The 18,341-nt window shown below is 45.6% G+C and overlaps 1 protein-coding gene across 1 annotated transcript in view; it reads left to right on the top strand.

Moving 5' to 3' along the window:
• The window catches only part of LOC126068827 (melanoma-associated antigen B2-like), a 33,502-nt gene extending 19,280 nt beyond the window's left edge, over positions 1-14,222 (top strand). Inside the window, exons 2-3 of the mRNA XM_049871522.1 lie at positions 13,369-13,995; positions 14,043-14,222. Coding sequence (XP_049727479.1) covers positions 13,369-13,995; positions 14,043-14,222 — 807 coding nt within the window. The remainder of the gene's footprint in view (positions 1-13,368; positions 13,996-14,042) is intronic.
• The last annotated feature ends 4,119 nt before the right edge of the window (positions 14,223-18,341 follow it).

The following is an 18,341-nucleotide window of genomic DNA, read 5'->3' as shown; positions in this document are numbered from 1 at the left end:
TGCAGACAGACCATGAGCAACCAAAGTTTTTGGTTCTAAGGACTAGGAGGTGCCAGTTATCCTTGGACCCCTGTCGCGGGAGGCTGGGTGACCTGAGTGGAGCCACCAGTCCTTAGGCCCCTGATGTGGGTAGGTGAGAACCCTGTTTAATAGGCAAAGTGGTGTCAAACATCAACCACCCACCTCTCCACTGCACAGCTGAAACAGTTGTAGTGTGCCAACAAGGGCCTATTCTCCTGAAATAGGCCCACACAGGTCCATGCAAGGGGGAAAGGTACTCAAAGTCCATGGGCGGTTTATGCCTGGACAGGAGCTGCTTCTGTCCTGAGCTCCCCAGATTAGTGAGGCTGGCAAATTATCTTTTTCCCCAGCTGTGAATTTATTCCTTCTCCTAGGCCGGAAAGATGGCACTAGGTGCTCAACAGGGCCTATCTCAGGCCCACATTAACCAACAGCTGCTGAAGCCAGCTTGGGGGTGGGGTCATGGTAAGATATACGTAAGTACTTAGCTTTTGCCCAGAGCACCGTTCTTCTCTGGTTCCAGAGGTGTGAGTAGGCTGGCTGCTCCTCCCTGAAGAAACTGCGGCCGAACGCTAGTATGACCCTGCTGCAGCTGCTCCCTGGAATGGTACCCGAGGGCTCCCGATGATTCAGGTCAGGTAACTCCTCTCCGCTTCTCAACTGTCTCTTCTTCCCCCTGCTGCTCACTTCATTTTCTAACTTTGCCTTTGATGTTCAGGGCTCCTAGCTTGTAGTAAGTATACACGTTTCACTTCTCTTTTTGGGTCATTGTTGTAACAGGGCTTGCCAGAAGCGTCTGCCTATTCTATCATTTTGCCCCACCTCCTGTTTATTTGGAAATGTCCTAATTGTGCCTTCATATTTGAGCGCCGGATATATGATTTTTGGCTGCCATTTTTTTCCTTCAATGCTTTATATACGTCACCCCATTGCTTTCTTGCCTGCATGGTTTCTCCCAAGTAGCCTGAACTTATTCTTATTGGCTCTCCTTTGTAGGTGACTTTTCGTTTATCCCTCGCTGCTCTTATAATTCTCTCTTTATCTTTGGTTTTGGCAAGTTTGATTATAATATGTTTTGGTGACTTTCTTTTAAGATCTACCTTATGTGGAGTTGGATGAGCATCTTGGATAGATATCTTCTCATCTTTCACAATATCAGGGAAGTTTTCTGCCAACAAATCTTCAACAATTCTCTGTGTATTTTCTGTATTCCCTCCCAGTTCTGGTACTCCAATCACTCGTTTGTTATTTCTGCCGATAGAGTCTCACATGATTCTTAAGTTTCGTTCACTTTTTTAAATTCTTTTATCTGATTTTTCTTCGAATATATTGGTGCCTCGTGTTTTATCTTCAGGCTCACCATTTCCGCCTTCCACTTCCTCAGTTCTGCTCCTCTGACTTTCTACTGAGTTGTTTAATTCTGTAATTTTATTGTTAATCTTCTGAGTTTCTAATTGCTGTCTCCCTATGGATTCTTGCAGCTTATTACATTTTTCATTATGTTCTTGAATAACCTTTTTAATTTATTCAGCTGCTTTATCTGTGTGTTCCTTGGCTTGTCCTGCATATTTCCCAATCTCCTTCCTAATGCCCTAAAGAGTTCTGTATATTAATCTTTTGTATTCTCTATCTGGTAATTCCAGGAAAGCAATTTCATGCAGAAGATCCCTTGATCCTTTGTATTGAGAGGTTGTTGACGTGATCATGGTCTGCTTTTTTGACTATTGCCTCCAAGCCATCTATAAGTTATTATATTAGTTTATTTTATGTTTCCTTAAAAAAAAATAGTGTATCCTAGTTTCTTGGTTTGTTTTGTTTTGATATACCCAAATGGGTTGCTTGAGTGAGCTAGCTTGATTATTTTTGCCTTTGAAATTCTGACATCCTGTCTACAGATGGCTAGAGCTGTTATCAGGTGTGTCAGCCTAGGAGTCCATTCACTTTTCTTGTGTGAATTCAGCTCAGGTGCCAGGTAGCTGATCATCAAGTTTATGGTTCAGGCTCTGTCCCACAGTCTTACCAGGGCAGAGGTGATTGGTGTAGGTACCGGTATCTGGTTGCAGCAGGGGGTCACACTCTGAACAAGGCAGGGGGCTGAGAATTGTCCCGCACGTGTCTCTGAAGAATGCATGTCCCTGTTCCCTAGAACACACAGGTGGGTGGGTTCTGCAGATGGACCTTGGGCACCCAATGCTTTTGGTTTTAAGGACTGGGAGGTACCAGTCATCCTTGGATCCCTGTCACGGGTGGCTAGGTAACATGGGTGGAGCCACCAGTCCTTAGGCCCCTGATGTGGGTAGGTGAGGACCCTGTATAATAGGCAAAGTGGTGTCAAACATCAAACATCCACCTCTCCACTGCACAGCAGAAACAGTTGCAGTCTGCCAAGAAGGGCCTATTCTCCAGAAATAGGCCCACACAGGTCCATGCAGGGGGGAAAGGTATTCAAAGTCCATAGACCTTTTACGCCAGGACAGAGCTGCTTCTCTCCTAAGCTCCCCAGCTTAGTGAAGGTGGCAGATTATCTTTTCCCCCAATTGTGAATTTATTCCTACTCCAAGGCAGGGAGAATGGCTCAGAGTGCTCAGCAGACCCTGCCTCAGGCCCAGGGAAATTGACAGCCACTGAATCCTGCTTGGCAGCTGGTGGGAGGGTAAAATGTATGCAAGTACTTAGCTTTTGCCGAGAGCACCATTTTTCTCTGGTTCTGGAGGTGTGAGTAGGCTATGCGGCTGGCTCTCTCTCCCTGAGGAAACTGTGTCCCGATCGCTATCTCCAGCCCTGCTGGGGTCACTCCAGGGAACGTGCCTGAGGGTTCCTGGCAATTCAGGTCCGGCAACTCCTCGTTGCTTCTGATCCATTTCTCCCTCCTCCTGCCGCTCAGTCCATATTCTAACTTTGCCTTTGATGTTCAGGGCTCCTAGCTTGTCATAAATATAATTGTTTCACATGATTTTTGAGTCTTTTTCGTGAGCGGGATCACCAGAAGCGTCCGACTACTCCTCCATCTTGGCCCGCCTCTCTTTATTATGATCCAAAATAAAAAGTCTTTAACCTGACTCCACTTCCTTGCCACTTACACTTTGCTTAATATCTTGTGCATTAGTATCTGTCCTACTGTATCAGGAAACTAAAATTTTATTTTATTTTATTATTGTATGTTTGATGAAGTTTTACAGAGCAAACTAGTTTCTCATTAGACAATGAATACACATATTGTTTTGTGACATTGGTTGCCAGCCCCATGACATGTCAACACTCTCCCCTTCTCAACCTTGGTTTCCCTGTTACCAGCTTTCTTGTCCTCTCCTGCCTTCCCGTCCTTGCCCCTGGGATGGTGTGCCCATTTAAACTCCTTTTGTTTTATGGGCCTGCCTAATCTTTGACTGAAGGGTGAACTTCAGCAGTGATCTCAGTGATGAGCTATAATGGTGCCCAGGGGCCATACTCTTGGGGTTTCTCCAGTCTCTGTCACATACTAAGTCTGGTCTTTTTTGTGTGTTTATTAGTTAAAATTTTATTCTACTTTTTTCTCCAGCTTTGTCCAGGACTCTCTACTGTTGATCCCCGTCACAGCAGTTAGTGGTGGTAGTCTGGCATCATCTGGTTGTACTGTGCTGACTCTGGTGGAGGCCGTGGTAGTTTTGGTCCATTAGTCCTTTGGACTAATCTTGCCCTCCAATCTTTAGTTTTCTTCATTCTGCCTTGCTCCCAAAGGAACGAGACCAGTAGAGTATCTTAGATGGTCACTCGCAGCCTTTTCAGATTCTAGGTACTACTCAACAAAGTAAGAATGTAGAACATTTTCTTTATAAACTATGTTATGGCAATTGAACTAGATGTTCCCCGAGACCATGGCCCCCAGCCCTCAGCCCAGCAATCTGATCCCTCAGGGAATTTGGATGTGTCTATGGAGCTTCCATGACTTTGCCTTGAATAAGTTGCACTGGCTTCCCCAGTATTGTGTGCTGTCTTAACCTCCACCAAAGTTACCATTAGGATACAAAAACTCATAACAGTAGTTGTCCTTGGGGAAGAGGGCATTCTTTCCATTTAAATAATTTTTTACTATTTGAGTTTTTGTTCCCTGTACATGTATTACTTTTTTAACAAAATTTTAGACCTAATTTGAAAGTAATATATTTTGAAATTCAACAAACGTTTAAAAGATATTAAAATAAATGATTTTTTTTGTAATAGCTATCCTTTATAAATGAACACTGGGAAAAGGTAATTGGATCTTAGGCTATCTCTACATGGTGACAACCCAATAATAAGCAGTTTAGTCATTGGGTGAAACGTTTTGATGGTTCGAGTCCATCCAGAGGTGCCTCAAAAGAAAGGCCTGGTGATCTATTTCCAAAAAATCATGTATTGAAAGTCCTATGGAGCACATTTCTACCCTGACACACATAGGGTTACTATGAGTTGTTACCAACTTGACAGAAGGAGGTTTGGTTTGGTTTTGGATAGGCCTCAGGGTCAAGCTGAGATGATCTAGAATTTGGGGAGAATCCGCAAGAAGGCTTACTCAAAAAATACTCCTTCTCGTGCCTGTTGTGTTTAATGTATTTTAAAATGCTTTCCAGGCTTAGAGTCTTCTAAAATAATACAAACAAGAAGGAGATGTTTGCATGTCTGGTGGAATGTGGCCTAGGACAGATGTCTTAGGGAGCACCCAAAAGGATAGACAGAAGCTAAAAGGAAACTAGCAAGATGACCAAGACATCAGTCTTCAGTTAATAAGGGACGTTGTTGTGAACTGGGAGGCCCTGGGTGGTACAAATGCTTAACACTTTACCTTGGGCTGCTAATCAAAATGTTGGAGGTTCCAGTTCAACCAGAGTCACCTTGAAAGAAAGGCCTGGCAATCCACTACTGAAAAATCAGCCATAGGAAACCTTATGGAGCACAGTTGTTCTCTGGCACACAAGGGGTCTCCACGAGTTGGAATCAACTCAACAGTAGCTGGTAAGGTTGAGAACTGCCTAGTTTCTCTTAGCCGCCACATCTCCCCTTTACACCCATCACTTCATCTCTCCTTTTAGTTTCAGAGGAAGAGACGTCCAGGAACCCTTCTGGCTCCTGAAAATTTTTGGTCCTATAAACTCAACATTCCTTTCAGAAGTTTATCTTGTGCCTTTTGCAACTTTCCCTCTTCAGTAAATATGCTAAAATATCATGAGGTCTATCTTATATGTTTGTTTCACCTGTGCATAAATGGCTACATTGATTACCCTCCCTGTTGTGCAAGCCTTGAGAAATTCCTTCCCATAGTGACCCTGGGCTTGGCCATAGTGCTTGCTTTGCTCAGTGGGTTAATAGCAAACATGACACAAGTAGAGTCTTGAAAAGGGATACCTTGTGACCACCACCCCATGTGAACAAATGCAGGTTAGCCTTTTGGAGGGTGAAAGCTCAATGGCCTAGATACCTCCTTTGCCCCTGCCAAGAGAAAGACAGCCAGCCAAGCAAGAAATATGTGAGTGAGACCATGGACCATCAGCTAACCACCAATGCATGGGTGAACCCAGACAACACTACATGGTGCAGAGATGTGCCATCCCAACTGAAACCACACACTCATGAACAAATAAATGGTTCCTTTGAGCCACTAAATTTTGGCATGGTTTGTTATACAACATAAATCTGTAATTAGCTATATAACCCCTCTAGCTACTGTTGTAATTATTTTCTTCCATTCAATGTCAAATATTTTATTTCCTACCCAATACTTATCTGACACATAATTATATAAGCGTACTATGTGATAGGGACTGTGCTAAGCAATAATGCATAGAATAGTAAGCAATAACAGACATAGGAACTGTCTTTATGGAACAAAGAAAATAATGATAGCTAAAATTTATTGAGCGTTTTCTATGTACCATATTCCATGTTAATCTTTTAGCATAGGTTAGTTCATACACCAACTCTATTACTGCCCCCATTTTACAGATGAGGGGACATTAAGATATTTGCTTTAAGTCACAATAAGTGATGAAATTCAGATCTTATTCCAGCACTTGTGCTCTGGACCATTATAATTTAGTTTAAGAACAGATATAAACAAACCTAGGAATTGAGTCAGCTCTGACAGTAATTTATGCGTCAATGAAAACAATGCAAGTCTCCTTTCTTTACTTTTAAGGGTCTGTCTAGCTACCCTTTTACTATGATCCAAAATAAAAAGTCTTTAATCTGAGTCCAGTTCCTTGCCACTTACACTTTGCTTCATATCTTGTTCATTAGTATCTGTCCTCCTCTATGGGGAAACTAAATTCTTTTATTATTATTATTATTATTATACTTTAGATGATGAAGGTTTCCTAAGCAAACTCGTTTCTTTTTTTTTTTATTATTGTGCTTTAAGTGAAAGTTTATAAATCAACTCCGTCTCTCATACAGAAATTTACATACATCTTGCTATATAATCCTAGTTGCTCTCCCCTAATGAGACAGCACACTCCTTCTCTTCACCCTCTATTTCTGTGTCCATTAGGCCAACTTCTGTCCCCCTGTGCCTTCTCATCTCCCCTCCAGACAGGAGCTGCCCACATAGTCTCATGTGTCTATTTGATCCAAGAAGCTCACTCCTCACCAGTATCATTTTCTATCATATACTCCAGTACAATCCCTGTCTGAAGAGTTGGCTTTGGGATTGGTTCCTGTCTTGGGCTAACAGATGGTCTGGGGACCATGTTCTCCTAGGTCCTTCTAGTCTCAGTCAGACCATTAAGTCTGGTCTTTTTATGAGAATTTGAGGTCTGCATCCCACTGGTCTCCTGCTCCCTCAGGGGTTCTTTCTTGTATTCCCTGTCAGGGCAGTCATCGATTGTAGCCGGGCATCATCTAGTTCTTCTGGTCTCAGGCTGATGGAGTCTCTGATTTATGTCACCCTTCCTGTCTCTTGGTCTCATAATTACCTTGTGTCTTTGGTGTTCTTCATTCTCCTTTGCTCCAGGTGGGTTGAGACCAATTGATGCATCTTAAATTGCTGCTTGCTAGCATTTAAGACCCTAGATGCCACTCTTCAAAGTGGAATGCAGAATGTTTTCTAAATAAATTTTATTATGCCAGTTGACTTAGATGTCCCCTGAAACCATGGTCCCCAAACTACCGCCTCTGTTACGCTGTCCTTTGAAGCATCTGGTTTATTCAGGAAACTTCTTTGCTTTTTGTTGAGTCCAGTTGTGCTGATCTCGCCTGTATTGTGTGTTGTCTTTCCCTTCTGCTAAAGTCGTTCTTATCTACCATCTAATTAGTGAATACTCCTCTCTCTCCCTCCCCCCCACTCTCGTAACCATCAAAGAATATTTTCTTCTCTGTTTAAACTATTTCTTGATTTCTTATAATAGGGGTCTCATACAATATTTGTCCTTTTGCAATTGACTAATTTCACTCAGCATAATGCCTTCCAGATTCCTCCATGTTATGACATGTTTCACAGATTCGTCATTGTTCTTTATGGATGCATAGTATTCCATTGTGTGAATATATGATAATTTATTTATCCATTCATGCGTTGATGGGCACCTTGGTTGCTTCCATCTTTTTGCTATTGTAAACAGTGCTGCAGTGAACATGGGTGTGCATATATCTGTTCGTGTAAAGGCTCTTATTTCTCTAGCATATATTCCAAGGAGTGGGATTGCTGGATCATTAGGTAGTTCTATTTCTAGCTTTTTAAGGATGCGCCAAATCAATTTCCAAAGTGGTTGTACCATTTTACAATCCCACCAGCAGTGTGTAAGTGTTCCAATCTCTCCACAACCTCTCCAACATTTACTGTTTTGTGCTTTTTGGATTGATGCCAGTCTTTTTGAAGTGAGATGGAATCTCATTTCCTCATGTGTCTGTTAGCTACCTGAATGTCTTCGTTAGTGAAGTGTCTGTTCATATCTTTTGCCCGTTTTTTAATTGGGTTATTTGTCTTTCTATAGCTGAGTTTTTACAGTATCATGTAGATTTTAGAGATCAGATGCTGATTGGAAATGTCATAGCTAAAAACTTTTTCCCAATCTAATCTTTTCACTCTTTTGGTGAAGTCTTTGGATGAGCATAGGTGTTTGACTTTTGGGAGCTCTCAGTTATCCAGTTTCTCTTCTGCATTGTTAGTAATGTTTTGTATACTGTTTATGCCATGTATTAGGGCTCCTAGCATTGTCCCTATTTTTTCATCCATGATCTTCATAGTTTCAGATTTTATATTTAGGTCATTCATCAATTTAGAGTTAGTTTTTGTGCATGGTATGAGTTATGGGTCTTGTTTCTTTTTTTATAGATACATATCCAGTATTGCCAGCACCATTTCTTAAAGAGACTGTTTTTTTTACATTTGACTGACTTTGTGCCTTTGTCAAATACCAGCTGCTTATTCGACGGCACTGGGTTTTATATGTGGATGGATTGCTGTTTGGATTCTCAATTCTGTTCCATTGGTCTATGTATCTGTTGTACCAGTACAAGGCTGTTTTGACTACTGTGGCAGTGTAACAGGTTCTAAAATCAGGTAGTGTGAGGCCTCCCACTTTGTTCTACTTTTTCAGTAATGCTTATCTGTGGCCCCTTTCCCTTCCATATGAAGTTGGTGATTTTTGTTTCTCCATCTCATTAAAAAATGCCTTTGGTTTTGGAAACTTTCCAGCCCATTTTAGGGAATAAGCCAATACCAAAGAAGATGCAGGCAAATCGACATTATGAATATAAAACACGAGCTCTACCACTCACACTTTCTTTTCTAAGCCTAAAAAATGTCCCTATACTGGAGTTGCATTCTTGGTCATCCAAGTAAATAGAGTCAGTGACTAAAGTTTTATAAGATTAAAAAAAAAGCAAACATAACTTTCAAAATTACAGGAAGGCTTGAACAAGTTTTATGCATCTTAACAGAAAGCAGCATTCATTTTATAATAATTATATTTGAGAAACACGATGAAATATATGAAATAAATAATATGCACTTTTAAAGGTGGCAAAAGTTGTATAATGGCAGATACTTATTCATAAGCCCAACGGGGGGGAGGGGAGAGAGCAGAAGGAGGAAAGACAAAAAAGCAGGGACTTATTTTTTGCATACCTTCTCTGCACCTTCCGAGCACCCCAGTGCTGGACAGATAAGACAAGGATTTAAGGGTCATCTGAGCAGATTTGTCAAAACAGAATCTACAGTCTCTGGAAGGGTGACCTGAGGCTAAAACAAACAGCTCTTTTTGAGGTCCTTTCCCCAAACACAAAGTAGTGTTGTTCAGAGAGCCCTGCAAGAAACAAATGTGTGAAATGTTTCAATGCTGTGTATGTTGCAATGAGTTTTTACTAAATTAGTAGCAACAGGCTTCTGGATTTAAGGAAGTTACTGGTAACAGACTTGCTCTCCTGCTATAAACAACTAGAAAACTGGACAAGCTGTATTAAACAGCAGCTTTTGGATGTTGGACAACAGAACGGTGCATTATGGAGACTGCTCAAGAGGAGCCCTGGTAGTGGTTAAGACCTTGGCTGCTTACCAAAAGGTTGGCAGTTCAGATACACCAGCCACTCCTTGGAAACCCAATGGGGCAGTTACACTCTGTCATATATATCACTATGAGTGAGAATCAACTTGACAGCAAAGGGTTTGGTTTTTGCCAAGAGTGCTGTCCTGGGCCCCTTGTCTTGAGCTGAAGCGTCCCCATCTTACATCACTCTCAGACAGGGACCCATTTTCTGCAAGATTTCCAGGAGGCAAATGACTGAAGACATGGAGGGATGTGACATTTCCCAGGAAGCCTTTACTCCAAGACACAGGAACCAAGACAGGACATCCATGAGTGAGGACTGGGAAGATGAACACCCCAGAATATAGGGCTCACCCAGAGGCTGACTGGCACCTGCTCTCAAACCTAGAAAGCCCCAGGCACGGCTGTCAGGCTGACCATCCCCTCACTTATCCTTTAGAGTTCTCAGGGACTTGAGAGCCTGGGTCTAAGAAGGGTACCTCAAGTCAGTAGATGCAGGAGTCTCAGACTCTGATAGATATCAAGCTGATGATCCTGAATGAGGATGATGGAAGGACCCAGACAGGATAGTGGTGTCCCATAGAGACTCATCTCTACTGTCACTCCTTCGAGGTCCTGAAGAACTGTGGACAGATATGCATCACCCGGATTCCAAATCATGGTGTCGGGAAGGTGTGGACCTTGATCAGAGAGGATCTTCAGGTAAGTAGAGGGTAGGTTTTCAGAACTGATCGGGTGTCATGGTGAGGACCCTGACTGAAGAATGAGGGAACCATCCACCCCAGAACAGAGAAGGCCCCACAAAGTCCCTTCGCCCACTGCTGTCTGAGTTGGGTTGCAAAGCTCAGAGCTGTCAGACTAAGCACTACCTCATTTCCTTCCCAGAAATGGCCATGCAGCGATTGTCTCAGATCCTCGGTACATTGCATTTGGCCCTAGTTCTGCAGGAGGACACCTAGGCCCTAATAGGAGGCAGGATAAAGATCCTTCCTGTTATAAAGGGATCCACAAAACCAAGGACTACTCATAGAGTCCCACCCCTGTTCACAGCTCTGTGAGGTTCCTGCAAAGCTGTCAGCCTGAAGCGCCCCTTTATTTCCTCCTGTAGGGTTTCTATGTGGCAAGGGCTTAGGTCTAATGGGGGGTGGGAGGGAGAGCACTCTTGCTCCTCTAGAGTGAACAGACCTAGGACCTAAGAGGAGTCAAAGTGAAGACCGCATGTGTTTTGAGGGGGCCCATATCAAGAGAAGGACCCCTATAGGGCTGAGTCCCTGTTTTGATCCTGGAAAGCACCAGGCAGAGTTATCAGCCTGAAGTGCCCCCTCATTTCAGCACTAAGGGTGTCAGGGACGGAAGGGGTGGCCCCTGTTGTGCGCAGGGTGGAGTCTTGTCCCTAACAACAGTAAGGTGTGGACCATGAGTGCTAAAGGGGTGACCTACCCCCAAAAGAGGGTCTTCTCAGAGCACTGACCCAGCCGGCACATTTGTGAAGCCCCAAGCAAGGGTTGCTTGAGGAACTCCCTTACTGTCCCCTCTAGTGTCTCTACGAGGTGAGGGTTTTGTTCTCAGCCTGCAACTCAGGTTTATACCAGAAGAATCCCCAGGCTCTGATAGGTATCATGGTGAGGACCCTGAGTGAACACAAAGGGACCACCCAAGTCTGCATAGTGGGTCTTCAGAGGTCCCGCCCTTGCTGTCGGCCCTTGGAGGCCCCCCCAACAGCCTTGGCCCTTAGAGGGCCCCCTCTAGCCTTGGCCAGATGTGAGGTATGGTTACGTCCTGTTTTCCACACAGGAAGTGCTAGAAAGTTGCCGCCCCTGATCTGAGGGTCGCGGCTCATCATCGGAGGAGGGTGGAGTCTCAGGACTGGTCAGGAGTCCAGGTTAGGACCCTAAATGTGACCTAAGAGAAGCACCTAACCTAGAACAGAGGAGGTACCCCCGAGTCTCTCTCTCAACTGCCAGCCTCAAGGCCACCAGGCCCACTCCCGTATGGAGAGTCTTGGGAATGGGTGGGCCTTGGTCCAAGGAAGTACCCCAGTTCTCAAGAGGGAGGAAACCTAGAACCTAACTGGAGGTGAGGCGAGGACCCTTAGTGCGAATGACAAGGCCTCCCTGCAAATGAGGGGCTGCCCACAACCCACACCTGCTCTCAGCTCTGGGAGCCCCCAGGCAGGGGTAGCCAGATGTGCAGCACCCCGACTTCCCTCTAGGGAGGTGAGGGCCTTAGTCTGAGCCAGAAATCCCACCCCTGGTTTCAGGTGGATTCATGTTAGTAGAGGGAGAAATACCAGGTCTACCTGGAATCAAGGTCAGATCACTGACTGAGGAATGAAGGGGTCACAGATTGAGGACTCTGGGGTCAGGTAGCTCCTGCTACCCTGGCCAATGCTAGGATTCCCAAAACAGCCTGCAAAGGATGTGGCTCACTCTGACTTTCAACTCTGAGGTCTCAGGAAGGTGTAGTCTTTAGTCTGAGTGATGTGGCCTCATGACAGCAAAGGATGGGGTCCCAGGAATGGTACACAGTGCAGGGAAGACATGATTGAGGTATTGGGACAACTCAACCAAAATGGGGAGGATTGCAGTGGGCTCTGCTAATGCCATGAGCTCTGGAAGCCCAGGACAAATCTGGCAAGTTCAGGGGACTCGACATCTGCATGGACTGTCTGAGGGAAATGAGTGCCGTAGTTTAAGCCCCAAATCAGGAGATAGAGGGGTCCCAGAAACTGGTGGGAGTCAAGGTAAAAATCCCATAAAGACAATAAGGAATTAACCCTCTTCTCCCCTCCCCCAAGAAGGGAGGAGGAGGCAGCAAAGCCTCCTATTGCTATTGGCCCAAGGGAGCCACTGTCAGAGATGTCAGGCTGAGGTGCCCCCTGGTTTGTTCGTAGGGACAGATGGTCTCAGGGACATGAAGTCCTTGGACTAATGGAGAGGCTTATTCAGCAGAGGCAGGAGACTTGGTCCCTAGTAGGAATTAAGGTGAGGATACATATTTATGATGAGGAGACTCCTCCCGGAAATGAGGGAAATGAAGAGCTCCAGCACTGCTTTCGGACCTGAAGGATCTGGGTATGGTGACGTAGTGAGTTGCGCTCACTAACTCCCAGGGCATCTCAGGGAGGTGAGGGACATGGTGAAAGTGGGCAGCCATGGTGAGAACCTGGTGGAGGACTGAGGCCTCCAAGGAACCCCAGTCAGAACGGGCCCCAATGTGCTGTCATCACTGAGACAACCTGCCAGGAGTGGTGGCTGAGCTGCTCCTTTAGTTCCTGCTTGTGAGTCCCAGAGGGATTTGAGGTGTCAAGTTAGAGTAGCATAGGGGATGTGCCCTGGCCCTGCCAGCAGGTGAAATGATGGCCCTAAGAGTGAACTTAGAAGAACCCCAAATAACCCAATACAGGGTCCTTAGTGCCAGGCCCTGCTTTCGCCCCCATAAGCCCTAAGCAGGGCTGGCAATCTACAATCTAATCCTTCCTCTAATTTCCACTACAGTGTCCTCACCAGGACAATAGGAGCCTTGTGGGGTCCTAGAGCAGTGCCCTCCAAGAATCCTGCAAAGGCGGCATTTGTTAAAGCCAAGGAAGCATCTCTCTGCTGCAGGGGTGCACAGCCTCTCAGCCTCCCTCTTCAGGTGGGCCCACATCACCTGCCCTCCTTCCACACTCCTGCCTACTGTCCTTGAGCAGAGTCATCATGCCTCGTGGTCAGAAGAGTAAGCTCCATGCCCGTAAGAAACATTGCCAGGCCCGAGGTGACACCCACAATGTCGAGGGTTCTCAACCACTGCAGCAGAGGAAGAAGGGTCCCCATCCTCTTCCTCTCCTCCTTTTGGGGGGTCTCCCCAGAGCTCCCCTGCTGCTGGCATTCCCCAGGGGCCTCAGAGCATCCTGCCCATCGCCACTGCTGCTGCTGGTGCTTCGGGCACAAGCGCTGCTGGAGGGGCCGAGGGCCAAGATGAGGGAGGTCCAAGTTCCTCTGCGGCCCCAGCCCCCACTGAGAGGTCTCAAAGAGACCCCGTAACCCGGAGGGTGAGCACGTTGTTGCAGTTCCTGCTGTACAAGTATAAAATGAAAGAGCCCATTACGAAGGCAGAAATGATGAAGATCATCAATGAAAGGTACAAGGAGCACTTCCCTGACATCCTGAGGAGAGCCTCTGTGCACCTGGAGGTGGTCTTTGGGCTTGACCTGAAGGAAGTCGACTCCAAAGGTCAATTCTATGCCCTTGTCAGCCAATTGGAGATCACCAAGGAAGAGAATTTTATTGGTGGCAGGGGGTTTCCCAAGAATGGGCTCCTGATGCCTCTCCTGGGCATGATCTACAGGAATGGCAACCGGGCCACCAAGGAAGAGATGTGGGAATTCCTGAATGTGCTGGGGGTCTACGATGGGAAGAGGCACTTCATGTTTGGGGAGCCCAGGAAGCTCATCACCAAAGATTTGGTGCAGGAAAAGTACCTGGAGTACCGGCAGGTGCCCAACAGTGATCCTCCATGCTACGAATTCCTGTGGGGTCCCAGAGCCCACACTCAAGCCAGCAAGAAAAAGTCCTGGAGTTTTTGGCCAAGATCAGTGCTACTGACTCCAGTGCCTTCCAAGCCGTGTATGAAGAAATTGGGAGATTGAAGAAGAGAGAGCTGCAGGCAGAGAATGGGCCGGGGCTGGTCCTAATGCCGGGGCAAGGGCCCCTTTCAGGGTGAAGTCCAGCATGTCCTCCCACCTCTAGTGAAGTCTGATGGAGATTTTTCACTTTGTTGTTGAAAATGGCTGTTAACCTTCTAATTAGTGGAGGCTAGGTGGGGCTGAAGGGAGCACATGTATGTCTTCTTGTGTTTCTGTTATAGTTGAGTGACTTGTAGATTTAGCTCATTTTTTCAAATGTTTATATTGAGTATTTATTTAGATTCAAAATCTATATTCACTCTCATACATTTATTACTGTTTTTCAGATTTAGGAGTGAGAGTCTTTGTGTTTTGTAAAACAAATGGAAAATCCTTGAATCTTTTTTCGTGATCTAGAACCAGTCAACATGGCATCAGAATAGGGATATCCTTGAAAATGTTAAAGAGTCTGCAAGGAGCAGTTGGGATCACAAGGTAGAGGCAGAAATATGTAAAAGTTGGTCAACTCCTGGTTTCCCTTATTCCTTTTGGTAAAAGTAAAATATACATGTGCCTGGATTCGTTTAGCTTATTCAAAGATATGGGAGAAAATAAATCGTGATGATTTCCACCTCTTGTTCACTGGTTCTTATTTTCCCCGAAGACTAATTGAGCATCTTCTCTTTGGAAGGCTTCATGCTAGTACTGGGAATCTTTATGCAAAGCACCGCAGCCCCTGTCCATAGATTTAAAGTCTAAGAGCAGCTATGAAATAAGGAGAAGGTTGAGACACTCTCCAAGACCTAAGGACTAGTACAAAAGGAATGAGCACTTCAGGGTTCCCTCTGGTATAAATGCCCTGAGGGAGGTCAGTTTTGGGCCTTGGGACACTCTGATCTCTCATGGTGGGGGTGGGGGGATAGTGCTGGGGAGTGGATTTTCACATTCGGCTACATGGAGTGGACAAGGGTAGGGGGTGGGTAAAGTGGGTGGGGTGAGGTGGGGGGAGTCCAGATGAGGGTGTGGTGGGGGGTGAACAGGACCAGACACTCCCATGATGTGCATCAGGCTGGAGAGGCTGAGCCTGGAAAGGAAATCAGCTCTTCCCAGTTACTCTGGGATTGGGGGTTACCCAGAGAGGAATTCCTGCCTGGGTCAGGACTGGAAGGTACCCTGTGCTCTTGTTCTGGTGCACTTGAACACGTGCACTGACTGGGTATGTTATGCACAGTGTGTCCAGGGAGTTCCTGAGAAATAGAGAGCTATTCTTTTGTGCAAGGAAGCCCCTGTTAGTAGCCTTTTGTGTTGAGCTGGGGAAGCCAGAGCCCAAGCCATTGAAGGGACTTTAGAATTAGGTTACCTTGAGTGTCATTTGGCAAACTGCAAGTAAAGACTAGACTTTTTGCAGTGGTGATGTGAAAGAAAATTGGGGTGACTTAGAAGGAAGTGCAGCTGGGTGGGTGAGTTGCTGGTCCTTCACAATAATTCCAGGAGTTTTCTGTTGCATTAAACTGAGGCAGTCTGCTCCACACCCACATTAAATACCATACTGACTAATATGGATTGAATTGTCCTCCCCCCACCCCCCTCCACACCAAATAGTTGTTGTAATTCCTAACCCTATTCCTGTGGTTATAATCCCATTTGGAAATTGCTTTTCTTTGTCATGTTAAAGGCACAGCATTAGTGTAGGGCCTGTCTTAAGTCAACCCACCAGTGGCTCCACAGGAAAGAGATGTGGCCCTCTTCCTCCATAAAGATTGCAGCCTTGGAAAACCTTTCTGGCAGTTCTGCTTCATCCTGTACGATCTGAATCAAACCAATGGCCGTGGGTTTAGTGTTTTTGTGGGGTTTTTACTTTTTTTGCCGGGGGATTATTAAGTCAATCTCTGTGGAGATAGAATAGAGCTGATTGATCAAGCAGTGAAGCAAGTAACTACAGATCGGGGAAGATTGGTACCACGCCACAGGAGATCTCCAAGGAACCAAGAAACAGAAGTTGAACAAAGACAAGAACCTTCCCCCAGAACCAACAGAGAGAGAAAGCTTTCCCCTAGAGCAGGTACCCTGGAATCAGACTTCTAGCCTCCTAAAGTGTGAGAAAATAAATTTGTGTGATAAAGCCACCCACTAGTGCCATTTCTCTTAGAGCAGCACTAGATAAGTTAGACACTACCTAATGGGTGACAAAAAGGTTTGTCCTTGACTACTAACCTGAAGGTTGGAAGTGCAAACCCACCCAGCGGCACCTCAGAAGAAAGGCCAGGCAATGTTTCTGTAAAGACTCCCACCAAGAAAACCTCATGGGTGCAGTTCTACTAACACATGGAGTTGCACTGAGCCAAAATCAACTCAACAGGAAGGACTTAATATAAAATATAATTTAGTTTTTCTTTCTAAGCAATCATTTTTTCTGATTTTTTTTTTTTTTTGTCCTAGAGCACTGCATATTCTCCAACATTTCCTGGAGAAAACAAAACAAAACATTCTCAGAGAGGAGGGTGGTACTGTGTGGTGTCAAAATAATCATACTAATAGCTGGAATTATTTAAAGACCCAATGTTTGCCAGGGACTTTGCCAGGTGCTTTACATGCATTTCGCAGAACGCACCGGCCCTAGAAGACAGGGCTTATCAAACCCACTTCACAGACAAAGAACCTGGGGCTCTGAGAGACTGGTAATGTGGGTGAGTCCACACCTCTAGTACACGACCAGGCTGGACTAGACCGCTGGTTGGAATTTGTCTGGAGCCCACACTGTTCCACTCGTCCAAGACAAAGACTGACTTGTTTCTAAATTCACTTTTCTTCTCACTGCTCCAAAATGTATCTCAGGCAAGAAAAACAATACCTTTGTGCCCAAAGCACTGGGTTGGACTACACAGCCGGAGTTGTAAGAGTAAATGAGAGGTAACGATAAGGAGAAAGCCCCGGTGGAGCAGTGGTTAAGCACTCAGCCGCTAACCAAAAGGCTGGCAGTTCAAAGCCATCCAGTGGCTCCACAGGACAAGGACCTGGTGATCTGCCCTCATACAGATTACAGCCCGTGGGGCAGTTCTGCTCTGTCACAGGGGTCACTGTGAGTAGAAACCGACTGGACAGCACCTGACAGAACAACAGTAATAAGGAAAAGAAAGATAATATCTGGCGACCTCTATACATGCAATGCCAGATGACCTGAGAAGATGAGGGGCTCACAAAACCATCCTGGGGAGCCCCTGCCTGGAGAAAATATACCTATTAGAAAACAAATCACACGACACTCTACGTGTGGCTGATGAAAAGAAGGGATAGCTGAGATTTATTTTCTCTGACAGCATAGACCACCTGTCCTGGGCCTCCTGCCTTGTGCTGCAGCTTCCTCATCTCACATGACTCCTGCGACAGGCACCCATTCTTTGATTAAAAACTGCTCAAGTTTTTAATCCAAGATTCAGGAGCCAAAATAGAGACCCCCATGTAGGAAGACTGGGGAAACCAGCACACTAGAGTTTAGGAGTCACCCAGAGACTGACTAGCACCTGCTCTAACTTAGTCATCTAGTGTTGCTGTAACAGAAATACCACAAGTGGATGGCTTCAACAAAGAGAAATTTATTTCTTCACAGCAAAGTAGGCTAAAAGTCCATATTCAGGGTGTCAGGCCAGGGGAAGGCTTTCCTTCTCTGTCAGCCTTCTCATCAATCTTCGCCCACACTAGGAGCTTCTCTGCGCAGGGACCCCGGGTCCAAAGGACCCTTCTTCCAGCACTGCTTCCTTGGTGCTATGAGGTCTCCCCTCTCTGTTTACTTCCATTTCCTTTGTATCTCTTGAGAGATAAAAGGTGGTGCAGGCCACAACCCAGGGGAACTCCCTTCACATTGGATCAGGGCTGTGACTTGGGTAAGGGTGTTACAATCCCACCCAAATCCTCCTAAACAGGAAATTACAATCACAAAATGGAGGACAACCACACAACACTGGGAATCATGGCCCAGCCAAATTGCTACACACAATTTGGGGGGGACATAATTCAATCCATGGCATGCTCTCTGACCTAGAAAGCCCCAGGCAGGGCTGTCAGGCTGAGCATCCTCTCACTTATCCTTGAGATTTCTCAGGGACTTGAGAGCCTTGGCCTAAGAAGGGCACCTCAAGTCAGTAGATGCAGGAGTCTCAGCCTCTGATAGACATCAAGGTGATGGTCCTGACTGAGGATGATGGAAGGACCCGGCTAAA

Source organism: Elephas maximus, chromosome X, assembly GCF_024166365.1.
Source record: "Elephas maximus indicus isolate mEleMax1 chromosome X, mEleMax1 primary haplotype, whole genome shotgun sequence".
In the NCBI taxonomy this organism is placed as follows: Eukaryota; Metazoa; Chordata; class Mammalia; order Proboscidea; family Elephantidae; genus Elephas; species Elephas maximus.
The sequence above is the reverse complement of the archived record's forward strand: the minus strand, read 5'-3'. Positions and strand labels throughout refer to the sequence as shown.